The sequence below is a fragment of the Heptranchias perlo genome, chromosome 12, assembly GCF_035084215.1.
Source record: "Heptranchias perlo isolate sHepPer1 chromosome 12, sHepPer1.hap1, whole genome shotgun sequence".
In the NCBI taxonomy this organism is placed as follows: Eukaryota; Metazoa; Chordata; class Chondrichthyes; order Hexanchiformes; family Hexanchidae; genus Heptranchias; species Heptranchias perlo.
This window is the reverse complement of record NC_090336.1, coordinates 59,674,301-59,691,093: the sequence shown is the minus strand read 5'-3', so window position 1 is coordinate 59,691,093 and position 16,793 is coordinate 59,674,301. Positions and strand designations below refer to the sequence as shown.

Sequence of the window (16,793 nt, the reverse complement as noted above, 5' to 3'; positions counted from 1 at the left end):
CTTTCAGTGACTGGTGTACAAGGACACCCAGGTCCCTTTGTACATCAACATTCCCCAATCTATCACTATTTAAATAATACTCTGCCTTTCTGTTTTTCCTTCCGAAGTGGATAACTTCACATTTATCCACATTATACTGCATCTGCCATGTGTTTGCCCACTCACTCAACTTGTCCAAATCACCTTGAAGCCTCTTTGCATTCTCCTCACAACTCACGATCCCACCTAGTTTTGTGTCGTCAGCAAACTTGGAAATATTACATTTGGTTCCCTCATCCAAATCATTGATCTATATTGTGAATAGTTGGGGCCCAAGCACTGATCCCTGCGGTACCTCACTAGTCACTGCCTACCACCCCGAAAAAGACCCATTTATTTCTACTTCCTGTCTGTTAACCAATTTTCAATCAAGTTGTACTGTATATGCATCCTAAAAGTGAGTTAGTGCAGTTTGGTAAATCAAAACACTGCAAATCACATCATTGAAATTAACTAAAGAAAGTGAAAGCCAAATCCCAACCATATTTTTCATTGAACTTGAACAAATAGACATAGATTTTGTTTGTCCTCAGGCACATTGCAGAAGGATCTTGAAAAGTAATGGATCCAGAGTTAAATAATCAGTAATACCTCAGACTAGCGTCAACCATTTTTTCTTGTTCATTTCATCTGAAGGATTAAATACTAATTTTCTGTCCTTCAAAGTATAACACTGGTTACTCCAATCTAAGAGATCTCCACATTCTGTCCGATTGCAGCTGCAGCAGTTTTTAAAAAGACCAATCTCCCATTACTCCACGTTCATCTATTCGATACAGCTGTACTTACACTGTCGAGACAGCGACGTTTTCATTGTTTATTTCCAAAAATATGATTCTTTTCAGCTTCAGATAAAATTCTGTAAAACCCTGCTCCAATAACTGGAAGCTCTTTTTGCAATGCTGTTGGAGTGGGAGCAGGTGAAAGAAATGTTGTGACTTGGCACAATTTGGAAAAAAACGGGATTGCACTTGTGGAAATGGCACCTCATTTGTTGTAATTAGCCATAAAGTGTGATGCCATGTTATACAATCATTCATGTTCGCCCTGCAGGGATGTCTGAATTTCTTCATTGAGAGAGCAAGAGTAAATAACTTTTTTTATGTTATGTTGTGTATAAGGCCGAACATGCCGTGCAGCGTAATTGAAAAATATAAATTGCATCCAAATTTTTAACAGTATAATCATGAACATCACTGCTTGGTATTTCAGCTGAACAAGCTGAATTACATGGTATTTCTGTAAACTATATTACAACTAGTTCTAGCTGTTGTGCGTGTATATATATATATATATATATATATATACAAACTATGTATATTTTGCTTCATGAATAATATACTGCTGTGCGTACTGTGAATTAAGGGTGGATTCACCATCAAAGCGTTCAGTTGGCTATTCTGTTCAAATGCCACTGACAGTATTTCATGCTGTCAAAATAGTGAAGAAAGTTATCCCTTCGGTTTTTTAAAACAATTGTGGCTTAAAATGGTGCTAGTTTCCCCTCAGACCGGTAACAACAGAGACGCAGTCTGATTTGGAATGGGATGCTTGGTCATGTCTACATGTCCTCAGTTGTGTTTGATCGGCGAATCATAACATGGTATTATTCAGCCCTTGAATAAACTTTGAAAGTTCATTTTTCCAGGAAGCATTTAAAAACTTTGTGTCTTTTGTTGTGATACAGCCAGTGAATGCTGTGTGAGAAGAATTGAATGCACATATTTTTGATGTGCTCCAGTAATGCTAAAAAGTTAAATCTCTGCAGAGATGTTAATATAATCAGTAATATTGACCTGCCAAACGAAGTTTAATTTTAGAGCATTATGAATGTTTTTTTTATTCGTTCATGGGATGTGGGCATCGCTGGCGAGGCCGGCATTTATTGCCCATCCCTAATTGCCCTTGAGAAGGTGGTGGTGAGCCGCCTTCTTGAACCGCTGCAGTACGTGTGGTGAAGGTTCTCCCACAGTGCCGTTTGGAAGGGAGTTCCAGGATTTTGACCCAGTGACGATGAAGGAACGGCAATATATTTCCAAGTCGGGATGGTGTGTGACTTGGAGGGGAACATGCAGGTGGTGGTGTTCCCATGTACCTGGTGCTCTTGTCCTTCTAGGTGGAAGAGGTCGTGGGTTTGGGAGGTGCTGTCGAAGAAGCGTTGGCGAGTTGCTGCAGTGCATCCTGTGAATGGTACACATTTCAGCCACAGTGCGCCGGTGGTGAAGGGAGTGAATGTTTAGGGTGGTGGATGGGGTGCCAATCAAGCGGGCTGCTTTGTCCTGGATGGTGTCGAGCTTCTTGAGTGTTGTTGGAGCTGCACTCATCCAGGCAAGTGGAGAGTATTCCATCACACTCCTGACTTGTGCCTTGTAGATGGTGGAAAGGCTTTGGGGAGTCAGGAGGTGAGTCACTCGCCGCAGAATACCCAGTCTCTGACCTGCTCTTGTAGCCACAGTATTTATATGGCTGGTCCAGTTAAGTTTCTGGTCAATGGTGACCCCCAGAATGTTGATGGTGGGGGATTCAACAATGGAAATGCCGTTGAATGTCATGGGGAGGTGGTTCGACTCTCTCTTGTTGGAGATGGTCATTGCCTGGCACTTGTCTGGCACGAATGTTACTTGCCACTTATCAGCCCGAGCCTGGATGTTGTCCAGGTCTTGCTGCATGCGGGCTTGGACTGCTTCATTATTTGAGGGGTTGCGAATGGAACTGAACACTGCAATCATCAGAGAACATCCCCATTTCTGACCTTATGATGGAGGGACGGTCATTGATGAAGCAGCTGAAGATGGTTGGGCCTAGGACACTGCCCTGAGGAACTCCTGCAGCAATGTCCTGGGTCTGAGATGATTGGCCTCCAACAACCACTACCATCTTCCTTTGTGTTAGGTATGACTCCAGCCACTGGAGAGTTTTCCACCTGATTCCCATTGACTTCAATTTTACTAGGGCTCCTTGGTGCCACACTCGGTCAAATGCTGCCTTGATGTCAAGGGCAGTCACTCTCCCCTCACCTCTGGAATTCAGCTCTTTTGTCCATGTTTGGACCAAGGCTGTAATGAGGTCTGGAGCGTAGTGGTCCTGGCAGAACCCAAACTGAGCATCGGTGAGCAGGTTATTGGTGAATAAGTGCCGCTTGATAGCACTGTCGACGACAACTTCCATCACTTTGCTGATGATTGAGAGTAGACTGATGGGACGGTAATTGGCCGGATTGGATTTGTCCTGCTTTTTGTGGACAGGACATACCTGGGCAATTTTCCACATTGTCGGGTAGACTGTACTGGAACAGTTTGGCTAGAGGCGCAGCTAGTTCTGGAGCGCAAGTCTTCAGCACTACAGCTAGGATGTTGTCGGGGCCCATTGTCTTTGCTGTATCCAGTGCACTCAGCCGTTTCTTGATATCACGTGGAGTGAACCGAATTGGCTGAAAACTGGCTTCTGTGATGGTGGGGATATCGGGAGGAGGCTGAGATGGATCATCCACTCGGCACTTCTGGCTGAAGATGGTTGCAAACGCTTCAGCCTTGTCTTTTGCACTCACGTGCTGGACTCCGCCATCGTTGAGGATGGGGATGTTTGCAGAGCCTCCTCCTCCCGTTCGTTGTTTAATTGTCCACCACCATTCACGACTGATGTGGCAGGACTGCAGAGCTTTGATCTGATCCGTTCGTTGTGGAATCGCTTAGCTCTGTCTATAGCATGTTGCTTCCACTGTTTAGCATGCATGTAGTCCTGAGTTGTCGCTTCACCAGATTGGCACCTCATTTTTAGGTATGCCTGATGCTGCTCCTGGCCTGCTCTTCTACACTCCTCATTGAACCAGGGTTGATCCCCTGGCTTGTTGATAATGGTAGAGTGAGGAATATGCCGGGCCATGAGGTTACAGATTGTGCTGGAATACAATTCTGCTGCTGCTGATGGCCCACAGTGCCTCATGGATGCCCAGTTTTGAGCTGCTAGATCTGTTCTCAATCTATCCCATTTAGCACTGTGGTAGTGCCACACAACACGTTGGATGGTATCCTCAATGCGAAGACGGGACTTCATCTCCACGAGGACTGTGCGGTGGTCACTCCTACCAATACTGTCATGGACAGATGCATTTGCGACAGGTAGATTGGTGAGGACGAGGTCAAGTAAGTTTTTCCCTTGTGTTGGTTCGCTCACCATCTGCCGCAGGCCCAGTCTGGCAGCTATGTCCTTCATGACTCGGCCAGCTCGGTCAGTAGTGGTGCTACCGAGCCACTCTTGGTGATGGACATTGAATTCCCCCACCCAGAGTACATTTTGTGCCCTTGCTACCCTCAGTGCTTCCTCCAAGTGGTGTTCAACATGGAGGACGACTGATTCATCAGCTGAGGGAGGGCGGTCGGTGGTAATCAGCAGGAGGTTTCCTTGCCCATGTTTGACCTGATGCCATGAGATTTCATGGGGTCCAGAGTCAATGTTGAAGACTCCCTCCTGACTGTATATCACTGTACCGCCACCTCTGGTCGGTCTGTCTTGCCGGTGGGACAAGACATACCCTGGGATGGTGATGGAAGAATCTGGGACGTCGAGATGTGTCCAAAATCAATCGACGAGATAAGCTTCAGTGAGGATTCTGAAACTCCCGAAATAAAATTCCTCACAGTGCAACGAAATGGACTACAAGTTTGTGCTTTGAGTGGTATTACTTTTTCAACTCTGCTCCAAATCTCTCACTGTACATACTGAAGCTGCTGTAAATAGCAACCCATTGAACTTGGTTATTTTGTCCCACCCTAGGACAAATAGCATTCAGAATTGCCACAAGATTATCTCAGAAAATGGAAGTACTTCTGCATTCAATTACACTTTTATTACTTGCCTTTCCTAGTTGCTGCACTGACTTTACTCCTCTTTTCTGCTTTTTGCTGCATCATTAGGTATATACCCTGGCCTTTCCTGTGTATGGCCCAGTCTTTTAACTACCCACGGACATGCATGAATAATTGTCGAAAAGTTCGGTAGCCAGAGAAGTCCCAGTTTATTGTAGCAAATAAAGCTGTCAATCTCCTACATTCACAGATCTCGAGTTCTCCAGTGTTTGTTCAGTAATTTATTTTTAATTTGGGCACAGAGCCGACCTCCTACCAGGTCTCTGTTCTTGAACTGAGCATTCTGAGGATAGCTCAGACAGACTCGCACATTAATGTTTGATCTTTTTTTACCCTCCCTCCCTGCGGTAAATTGCCTGGCCTTTTTACATGTTCCCCCTAATGGCCAGGCTGAGGTGAGAACAGTGCATAGTGGGGAGCAGAAGCAGCAACTCGCACCCTGCCATTGCTCTCACATTTTTGATATGGGTGTAGTAGAGTAGAAATAAAAAAGGTAAGGCTTACATTTGTATAGTACTTTTTCACATCTCTCAGAAATGTCACAAAACTGTTACCTATCCAATTGTAACCAGAGCATCTCCAGCAATGGCTTCTGTTAGCCTCCACCGTTACCTCTGGAGGCCCCCCAAAGATCTGTCCTTGGTTCCCTGCTCTTCCTGATCTATATGCTGCCCCTTGATATCCGCAAACGTGGGGTCAGCTTCCACATATACGTCGTCGACACCGAGTTCTTCCCCTCCACTGCCTCTGTGCTGTCGGACTGATTGTCCAATTTCCAATTTTGGATGAGCCTCAGTTTGCTCAAGTTAAACATTGGGAATACCAAAGCCATCATTTTTGGTTTCCACCATAATCTTCGTACCCTCATCACCAATTCCATCACCCTCCCTGGCCATTATCTCAGGCTGACCCAGACTTTTGGCATGTTCTGCATCCTATTTGACCCCAAGCTGAGCATCCAGCCCCCTTTACTCTCCATCACAAAAACACCTACTTCTACCTCCGTAACGTCGCCCTTCTTTGCCCCTGTCTCAGCCCATATGCAGCTGAACCCTCATCCATCCTTTGTCACCTCTAGACTCGACTATTCCAATGCTCTCTTGACTGCCCTCTCATATGCACTCTCTGTAAGTTTCAGCTTATCCAAAAGTCTGCTGCCCTATTCTATCCGGCACCGAGTCCCGATCACTTATCACTCTAGTCCTTGCTGACCTACATTGGCCACCGCTTCCCAACACCTCAGATGTAAAATTTTCATCCTCATGTTTAAATCCCTACATGGTCTTGTCTCTCTCTCTTTCTGTAACCTCCTCCAGCCCTACAACACCCCCTAACTCTCTGTTCCTCTGACTCTGACCTTTGGTGCACTCCCCTTCCCATTGCCCCACAATTGGCGGCCATGCCTTACGCTCTTTAATTCCCTCCCTAAACTCCTACGCCTCTCCACTTCCCTCTCATACTTGAAGACCCTCTTTAATGCACACGTCTTTGACCGAGCGTTTGGTTACCCTTCCTAATAGCTCCTTCTTTGTCTTAGTGTCCATTTTTGTCTGAAGCGCCCGCGAAACACTTTGGGATGTTTTTTCTACATTAAAGGCACTGTATAAATGTTTTGTATAATAATTTTCTTTGCAGTTCAGTGATTGACATATAAACAAATGCCACAACCATTTTGGGCTCAGCAAAATCCTACAATTGCCAATGAGTGACCAGTTAGTCCGTTTTTTGATGGTATTGCTTGAGGGAGGAATATTGGCCAGGGCACCAGGGGAACTTCCTGCTTTTTGAATTATGCCATGAGACCTTTAATGTCCACTTGAATCACTAAAATAGGCAGACGAGCCCACAGTTGAATGTTTCATTCAAAGGACTAACAATGCAGAACTACTTTAACTGGAATGTCAGTTGGTATGAGCTCAAACTCCTGGTAATGGGCTCAAACCCACAATCTCTTGACTCTAAGAATATTGTTAAATGAGCCGAGCTGATACACTTAAAACATTCATTTTGTTTTACTGGTGAATTTATTTACAATTTTCAGCAAGTATGTTACGCACACCAGAAAATGTGCTTTGTTAACCAGTTTGTGCTTATTGGCCAAGTATTTACATGGGCTCCAATTGAGGCACTTGCGCAGTTGCCCTTCATTGCTGACCCCACCAGAGTATGTGGGGGTGGGGGGGGGGGGCTGGAAAATCTTTTTTGCCAAGATTTCCTGGGGTCTTCCCGGGAAAACATTTACCATTGTCCCCAGCAACCCCACTTTTTCAGGGGGCCGTAGTTGCAAACATTTTTTATAAATCCAACCGTCTTTGGGGGACTAGGCCACAATTCTGGACTGGATTGCCCCAATGTGGCCCACTGTGTACAGTTCTGGTCACCCTATTATAGAAAGGATATTATTAAACTAGAAAGAGTGCAGAAAAGATTTACTAGGATGCTACCGGGACTTGATGGTTTGACTTATAGGGAGAGGTTGGATAGACTGAGACTTTTTTCCCTGGAGAGTAGGAGGTTTAGGGGTGATCTTATAGAAGTCTATAAAATAATGAGGGGCAAAGATAAGGTAGATAGTCAAAATCTTTTCCCAAAGGTAGGGGAGTCTATAACGAGGGGGCATAGATTTAAGGTGAGAGAGGAGAGATACAAAAGGGTCCAGAGGGGCAATTTTTTCACTCAAAGGGTGGTGAGTGTCTGGAACGAGCTGTCAGAGGCAGTAGTAGAGGCGGGTACAATTTTGTCTTTTAAAAAGCATTTGGACAGTTACATGGGTAAGATGGGTATAGAGGGATATGGGCCAAGTGCAGGCAATTGGGACTAGCTTAGTGGTATAAACTGGGCGACATGGACATGTTGGGCCGAAGGGCCTGTTTCCATGTTGTAAACTTCTATGATTCTATTCTGTCCTTCTTGGAAACCAATACACCTCTTTTCCCTTGGTGCACCAGCCTCCAAATGTACGGCAGATCCCTGTGAGGCCAAGGACGCAGAAATTCCCAGTGTAGGATGTCTCTACCCTTGCCCTCTCCTTGACATTGGACTTGTCTGAAGCAGGTGGAGGCTCTGCCCGGAAACAAGACCCCAGGAAATTTCTGGGCAGGTTTGAACCTGGAATAGTGGGGTCCCGGTGGAGTTTACAGCTTTTCTACAGCAAGAGTCTACTGAAATGGCCAAGCAATTCAGCTCCAATATCTTTATAAAAGGTATTGTTTGTATCAAGCACAGCATGTACTGTAAGATAACTTTTCATTTAAAGATAAAACCGTTCTATCGATACTCAATTTTACAGTATGACCGCAGTTCAATTTCAAAGCAATGTGTAGCACCTAGATACTGAGTAAAGAGGGGTACAAAATAATTTCAAGCATGCTGCAGTTAATTTTGCTGAACAATCTCTGAATCTTTAACATACAATTACATTGCATGGTATTTGACCTGCATTTTACTATGTTGAAAGTTAATAAGTAGATAAAACTTTCCTTACTGGTGTGTTTCTTTAAGTACAGACCACAGTAATTTCTAAGTGTATGAAACAAGGGACAGCACTGGAGAAATAACATTAAAAGCTCACATAAGAGAGATTATTGCTTCAGAGTGAAGGTTTTAGATTCATTTACATGTGGCTGCATTGTTTGCTGATGATGTCATCACTTTTCGGGTTGGAATTCTAATCGCAAGAGAGGCTGTGTTTTTTAATTGGTTATGGGCATCCGATCACTGAGTTGCCCTGAGCTTTGATTGGTCAGTTTTGTGTTGTGATTAAATGCCTGTGGAGGAATCATCAATACCCCTGTGCCAGTCGGCTGAGGTTTATAAGAATTACAATTGAATACGGCTTTCATCATGTCAGAATTTTGACAGGGAATCACAAGGCAGTGATTCAGCTCAGAGAATGAAGCTCAAGCAATTGTTGAATGGCAGCAGAACCCTGAGAAGGAGCCTTCAGTTCATTACATAGAAGTTACACTACAGAAATGGGCCATTCGGCCCAACCAATCCACATGCAAGCATAGTCCACTCACCCACCGTATTTCCATATCCCTTTATCCCCCTTTTCCTTCATCTAATTACTAGAGGGGTACTGCCAGTCATCACTTGTTCACCCTAATTTGCAATGTAGGGTTGATCTTAATATATAAAATAATATAATAAAATAATTCTGCAAGTGAAGCTGATTTTTTTAATCCTTATGTGCCATGACAGAAAGAAAAATGGCAATACATAATATATTGCTGAGAAAAAAATGCTTCATATTTGTTACACATGATCCCACTACATGATTAGAGCATCAGCAACCAAAGAAGGCATAAATCCTCGAACAGCATATTTTTTTGAAAAAAAGTTCTTTGTTGAATAAATACATATTGCACTAGTTTCAGTGGGTTACCAAGTTTAGTTAACTAGATAAAGATCTCAAAACCCGCTTGTGCTGATGCCATCGAAGAATTTTGGGTCTCTTGCATGCATGGAATCACTGTAATGCACCACTTCCTCCAGCCTATAATCAGGGCCACAAGTCTTTGGTTTTCACAGAGAAAATGGGTCAAATGCAATCTGCAAAGTATCAGTAAAGAGCGGGGAGCCATGTGGATCATCCTAAACTAGTTACATTGCCTTAAATATATAGAAGCATTATATCACTGTAAAACACGGAGCACATTATTTATTCAGTGCATTTTATTATAAGTCTGATCTAATGTTATAAATAACCTGTCTTTCTGCCAATTGTAGCAAGAAAACTCACTATGGCGATTGCTGGTGGTTTAAAAAAGACCAAATGTTTTTTTTTTAAAATGACCAAACTAAGACCAAAAAAAGACCAAACTTTTTTTTTAAAAATGACAAAACCAAACTCACTCACCTGACGAAGGAGATAATCTCCGAAAGCTTGTGATTTTAAAATAAAATTGTTGGACTATAACCTGGTGTTGTAAGATTCCATACATTTGTCCACCCCAGTCCATCACCGGCATCTCCACATCAAACTAAGAGGAGCAGTGGAATCAAAGAAGGCGACTCAGAAACTGTAGAATGAGTTGGACGAAATATGTAAGTGGGCAGAAAAATGGCAGATGAAATTTAATGCAGACAAGTGTAAAGTGCTGCACATAGGATGGAAAATGGGCATGTACTACATCATGGCATTAAAAAAGCTAAAGATGTAGCTGAAAGAGTCATAGTAGACGTGACGCTCAACATGCCTATCCAATGTAGTGCAGCAATCCACAGAGCCAATAAAATATTGAACTACATAGCCAAAACAGTAGACTATCAGTCAGAGGAAGTCACAATCAAACTGTGCAATGCTTTGGTCAGACCCCACCTTACGTACTGTGTCCATTTCTGGTCACTGAGAAATAAGTGAGAGACATTCATGTTCTGGAGGTAGTGCAGAGGAGAGCCACAAAGCTGATCCCTAATGTCTGGGTCTGAATGATGAGGAAAGAATGGAGAGACTTGGGCTTTTCAGAATAGATAGAAGGTGTCTGAAAAGTGATTTTATAGAGGTATGCAATATAGTTAAGGGTATGGGAAAGGTTAATCTGGATATTTAAACTAAACTGTGAGAATAAGACAAGGGGACACAGGTGTAGTATAAGGTAAATTTAAGACTGGTATCAGGAAGCTCTTGTTCACAATCAACAGATGGTTGAGCTTCCAGATAAAATAGTGGAGGTGAAAACTCTGGAATCATTTAAGAAACAATTAGATGCTACAATGGGGAGAATGTAGGGTTTTTCTGGAAGGATGAAATAAGATGGGCCAAATGGCTTTCTCAACCATAATGATCTTATGATACATATACACCCATACCAGGCAGTGCGCTCATGGATCTAATACACTCTCAAGTTTCAGAGGACTAACTTGCCAGAGCTTTAACCTTGCAGTTTATGGTATCTGAAACCCCTTGTTAACACGCTGCATGCCATCATTTGTTTTCGATTTTATCCCATTCTGTGTCCAACCGAGAGTATTTAACGCTGTAGGTGTTTATAAGTTAAATTGTTTCATCTGCCGGTAGTCACAAAACTGAATTTGGCACACACACCTACTGTCAGTTAAATGTTCATCTGGCTTAGGTATGGACGCCTCTGTCATTAACTTCAGGAATACATTGTTATGTAAGTAAACCCTGGCCATTGAGTTAATCCTTTAAACTATTCGCACCTGTATCTTTAACCTTTCTTTAATTTTACTTCCTTGGAGAATATTTAGGTGCTTTTGTATTGGGTTAAGTGCAGGTTTTGCACAGCCAGTGGCAAACCCAAAATAAACTTACCCAATTCGCTAAAGTTGACAGGGGAGGACACTTTTTTTGTTAAACGGACCTTGTGCAATATAAAAGTAGTTTTTGTCTCACTTTGTTTTCTCCTGATTCAGTATTGAATGCCGTTTCTCCCATTGTCTTTCTCTGCTTCAGGTCATATCCTACTGAATACTGTTGACATGAAAATCAAATCATGTACAATAGTAAGAGAACCACATTGTAAAATTGAACACAATGATCTTTGCAACACAATAAACAGATGCAATGTTAACGGTTCTCTGAAATACATATCTGATATGTTGAAAATATCAAACACAGTCCAGAATTTTATTTGAACTCTCCCAGCCCACTTTTTTTTAAAGATTGATTTGTTGGCTTAGGACAGAACCTAGTCCCAATTAAAGAAGTCAAGCAACAACAAAATAAGCAAATAGTAAACAAAATACACTGATATTATTAAGTATTTTGATGAATTGTTAGACAAATGCTGAGCACTACTAGCATTTAGTTGGAAGTCTCCTCTAAGATCTTCCCAATTCCTTTACATTACTTGTAAACTACTTGTGTTTGTGACTCATAAAAATTGCTTAAGACAGCCATCGACTGCTTTAAAGCGATTGTTGTTTCATTGAAAGGAATATCTTTAATGCCAGTCAGCCTAAGGAAAGGGGCTACAGTTGTGGCCTCTAACCCAAAAATGTGTCAGACCCTTGTAGCGGCTTTCAGTTGTGATCTGTTATTGTTAACTTTGATACCATCAAAAGGCCTAAAAGAATGCCATCTGGGGGCTGACTTGGTCCTCTGATTTCTAGGTCATTAAACCTTTTTTAAATTCAATTACTAATAGACAATTCAAAAATGACAAATTGTAGAGCTGTCATCTTCTTTACAGAAGCTGCTGACAGTCATCAAAAATATTGTCAGTGCGTTTTTGTGGAGTTTTTTTTTAAAAGATTGACTTTGAGTTGATTGTTAACCTCTTGAATACAGAAGCAGTGTTCTGTCATGCAAGGGAAAAAAAATCTATTTTTTTCAGCTTATTCTGAAATAAAAAACTGTTCTGTGTAGGGTTTTTTGATTTCACTAAATCTGCATTCTAACATTTAGCACTGTGAATTTTCACATTTTTTCCACGCAGGAGACCAAAGAAAATCTGTACATTTTTAAATTAACAAAGGATATTTGCTGCTCTAATGAAAGTTAAATGGAGCATATCTAATGAACAGTGGGATACAATTTATATTCCACAAATGGACTGAACTGATAACTCACAAGCAAGTGAGTTCCTACCATACATTGGGTTAAGTAAATGAGATGGTAAAGATTAGAAACACATGCAAATTTTAAATGTGAACTTAGTCGGACTGATATCACTATGAAACTTTTTTCCCTCTTCAGTTAAGATGTCAACTGCATAAAAAGGTAGGGAGATGATGTCATCACTTGTGGTATAAATAATACGTTGGAGATGGTGGGATAGGTATAACACAATTCGGGGGATAAAAATATTTGTAAAGGTAAAATAAAAGTAATTTTATCATGTAAATTAAAATTTTAAGACAGGAATGTTACTGACAGAGTCGACTTTACAACAGGTTTACTGCCTACCGAACAGCTTGGCTTTTGCTACCGAGGTGAAAAGTATTAAATGCTAAATCTATTCTTCAGAGGTGTAAATGCGATCAGCTTTGTTACAAGACCACCTTCTGTTAGCTTTCAGATCTTTTGAATTACAGTCTAATTATGGTGAAAGACTTAAAATTCGTGAACCTGAGGATATATTACAAGGTACAGAATAAATCATTAACTATTTTATCCAGATAAATTGATCTTAAAAACTGTACGAAGATGGAGATAGTTTCGTGAGGAATTATGCAGTTGTTCTGCACAGAAAGATATTTAATTTTAATAGCTTAATTATCCTGTAATATTTAAATTTTTATCTATTAATACTTAACAAATTGCTGTCTGTGATTATTTTTGCAGAGGAGGATAGGTACGAGAGCTACTCACGGATGCTGCTGAAGTATTTTGTAGCAGAAGGTGTTGTTTGCGGGCACTCTCTTTTCATAGCATCTGCCAGAGATCATCCTGAGGAAATATTACAGGTACTGTTTTTGTTGAAGGTGTTGTGGGAAGGTATTTTGCTTCGATTATTGTCTTAGTATATTTTGCCTCTAAATATTGATCATTACATTGACTTGGTGTCCTTGAAACTCCTCAACTGATTTGAATCTGAAGCTGATATATATAATCTATCAGTGCTAGTTTATTGTGATACACTCTTGCAATAATACTTCTACGAATAATAAAACAGGGCAATTATAAAGGAAGTAAAGAAATTAATTCCTGGGTGGGGGGGAGGGTCAGATCAACAGTTACTTAATATTGTGTGATGTTTGGAAATGATTCTTAAAGATCGCAATAATATTATTGAGACATCCCGAGTACCCCATCAATTATTCCTCTGGTACTGCTCAGTAACCTTCAGCCATTTGTTTGGAACATGCATTCATTTTACATAATTGTTCAGGATTTCTGCAATTAATATAAAAAACACAAACATTCACCCATCCCTGCATAATATACTAAATATAGTGCTCTAAATTCCATTGTATGATATGATGGGTGTTCACAGATAATGTAGTTCCTAAGCATGCAATGTCTTTTAAAGAAAGAAACAATTTTGATTATAGTATATAAATTGAACTGTAATAATAATATTTAAATATACATATACTGGTTCATAAACTTGTAAATCTTGTAATACTACAGTTCTGTCACATAATACTGTGTACCTTCAGGTCCATTGTCAAAGCATCAGTAATATCCTGGGTCTTAAATTGCATTATCTTAAACCCACAACAGTAACTCAGAGCTTGTGCCATATAGAGTCACAAAAACTATATAATTTATATATTTCTTTTAGAATTAATCAACAAAAATGTATTAGCCCATCATTGCCCACAGTAGGTCTGAAAGAAAGACTTGCATTTATATAGGGCCTTTCACAACCTCAGGATATCCCAAAACGCTTTACAACCAATGAAGTACTTTTGAAGATTAGCCACTGTTGTAAAGTAGGAAACATGGCAGCCAATTTGCACACAGCAAGGTCCCCACAAACAGCAATGAGATAATGACCAGATAACCTGTTTTAGTGATGTTGGTTGAGCGATAAATATTGGCCAGGACACCAGGGAGAACTCCCTTGCTCTTCTTCAGAATAGTGCTGTGGGATCTTTTATGTCCACCTGAGGGGGCAGACGGGACCTCGGTTTAACAAGTCATCCGAAAGATTGCACCTAAGACAGTGCAGCACTCCCTTAGTACTGCACTGGAGTGTCAGCCTAGATTTTGTGCTCAAGTCTCTGGAGTGGGACCTGAACCCACAACCTTCTGACTCAGAGGCGAGAGTGCTACCACTGAGCCACGGCTGACAGTGATACATAGAGTACATGCTATGTTGTAATGACAGGATCGTTATACCATGAAACATGTATATATTATAATTCATCACCTGTAACATTGCTCGTGGACAAAATTTAGAAGAAGTTATGTCTCTCCTCCCAATTGTGACTTTTTGCACTTTCTAGTCTTCTTTCTGTTTCTGTCACTATGCCTCTGTCTCGCTTCTTTGTTACGCCTGTCAGAGTTTCTGTATTTCTTTATCCTTTATATTTATTTTTCTAGTTTATTCTATGCCTTTTTCTGTTCCTTTCATTCTGTATATCTGTTTTTCTATGTTTTGTACAACTTTTCCTCTCATCTGCCTGACTTGGAGCAAAACTCTAGGCCCTAAACGCAGAAAGACGCAGAAATTATCTTGTCTCTCTCAAGGGATTGTTGGGGGTGGGGGTGGAGTGGGGAGGTGGTTAAGTAGCATCTTGTCACATCTGAACACACTTGCTGGGGGCCAGAGAATGGATGGGTGGAAGTGGAAAGTTGGAGCCTGTAGCTTTGCACGCAGGTTATAAATTACATGGAACATTCCCAAAGCCTGGGAAATATAGCCAGGAAAATACAATGCAGCCACTGGGAATATGATTGCAATCTAGTGCCAGCTCACAGAGATAGGAACAGGCCTGCACAGAGGACAGTTTATACAAGAGTTTCTAAAATAAAAATAAATCATTTTATGGCTAAGTTTGACGTGTTAAATTATATTTTTCAATGTATATGGTCAATTGTTTGAAAAGCCACAAGGCAAAGTTGGAGCTTTTTTTTGAAGGTTTTTTGATACTGCTGATTTGTGAATGGTAGCTTTGAAAAATAAATTGAGGGATTTGGCTGCTAGGATTTGTGCTGTTTATTTACTCCTCATTAATACCTTTTATAGAATAATACAGCACAGAAAGAAGCCATTCACCTATCGTGCCTGTGCCGACTGTTTGAAAGAGCTATCAAATTAGTCCCGCTCCCCTGCTCTTTCCCCGGAGACCTGCAAATTTTTCCTTTTCAAGTATATATCCACTTCCTTTTTGAAAGTTACTATTGAATCCGCTTCCACCACCCTTTCAGGTAGTGCATTCCAGATCATCGTAACTCACTGAGTAAAAACATTTCTCCTCATCTCCCCCCTGGCTTTTTTGCCAATTGTCTTAAAATTATCTTGCTAGTATTTGATTCACTCACCTTTAGTCAATTGGACATTTGCCTCAAATCATGCTTCTCTCTTAAAGTAGCTATTGTGTTTTGTTTCCCTATGTGGTGCACTGCAGTGTGACACTTCTGCAGTATGAAGCGAAAGATATGCACAAGACACAACACATGGGAAGTCAAGAACAAGTGAAATCTTCAGGTGAAGTTGAGACACAGAGCGGAGGATAACTGGACCAGGGCACATTGATGATATTCCATCCCCATTTTAAAGTCATACAATCTGTCCTTATATTTATATTCTCATTATAGATTCCTATGTCCACATTTATGATGGAAACTGTCCATGTAAGATTGTCACGCCGTAATTACAACCTCCCACCAGTGGTGGCAATGCAGCGCCTCCACTGGCAGAAGAATGTGATTACATACAAACATATAGGAAAATGAGTAGGCCATTCAGCCCCTCGAGCCTGTTCTCCCATTCAATCAGATCATAGCTGACCTGTACCTCAACTCCATTTACCTGCCTTTACTCCATATCCCTTGACTCATACCTAAGAAAAATCTAGTGATCTCAGTCTTGAAAATTTCAATTGACCCAGCATGCACAGCCTTTGGGAGGGAGTGTTCCATATTTTCACTACCCTTTGTGTGAAAAAGTGCTTCCTGATTTTGATCCAAAATGGCCTAGTTCTAATTTTAAGATTACGTCCCCTTGTTCTGGATTCCCTCGCCAGAGGAAATAGTTTGTCTGTATCTACCCTATCGAATCCCTTTATCATTTTAAAGTCCTCAATTAGATCACCCCTCAACCTTCTAAACTCAAGGGAATTCAAGCTAGGTTTATACAACTTGCCCTCATAATTTAAGCCCTTGTATCATTCTGGCGAATTTGTGCTGTACACCTTTCAAGGCCAATTTTTATTTTCTGAGGTTCAGTGCCCCAACTGATTGCAGTACTCAAGATGGGGTCTGACCAAGGCACTTCCTCACTTTAGTATTTCAACCCTCTTGAGATG

General features: G+C 41.2%; 1 protein-coding gene across 1 annotated transcript in view; it reads left to right on the top strand.

Annotated features, from left to right (window-relative positions):
• Positions 1-16,793, top strand: part of elp4 (elongator acetyltransferase complex subunit 4) — a 201,724-nt gene that overhangs the window by 42,091 nt on the left and 142,840 nt on the right. Inside the window, exon 3 of the mRNA XM_067994193.1 lies at positions 13,159-13,280. Coding sequence (XP_067850294.1) covers positions 13,159-13,280 — 122 coding nt within the window. The remainder of the gene's footprint in view (positions 1-13,158; positions 13,281-16,793) is intronic.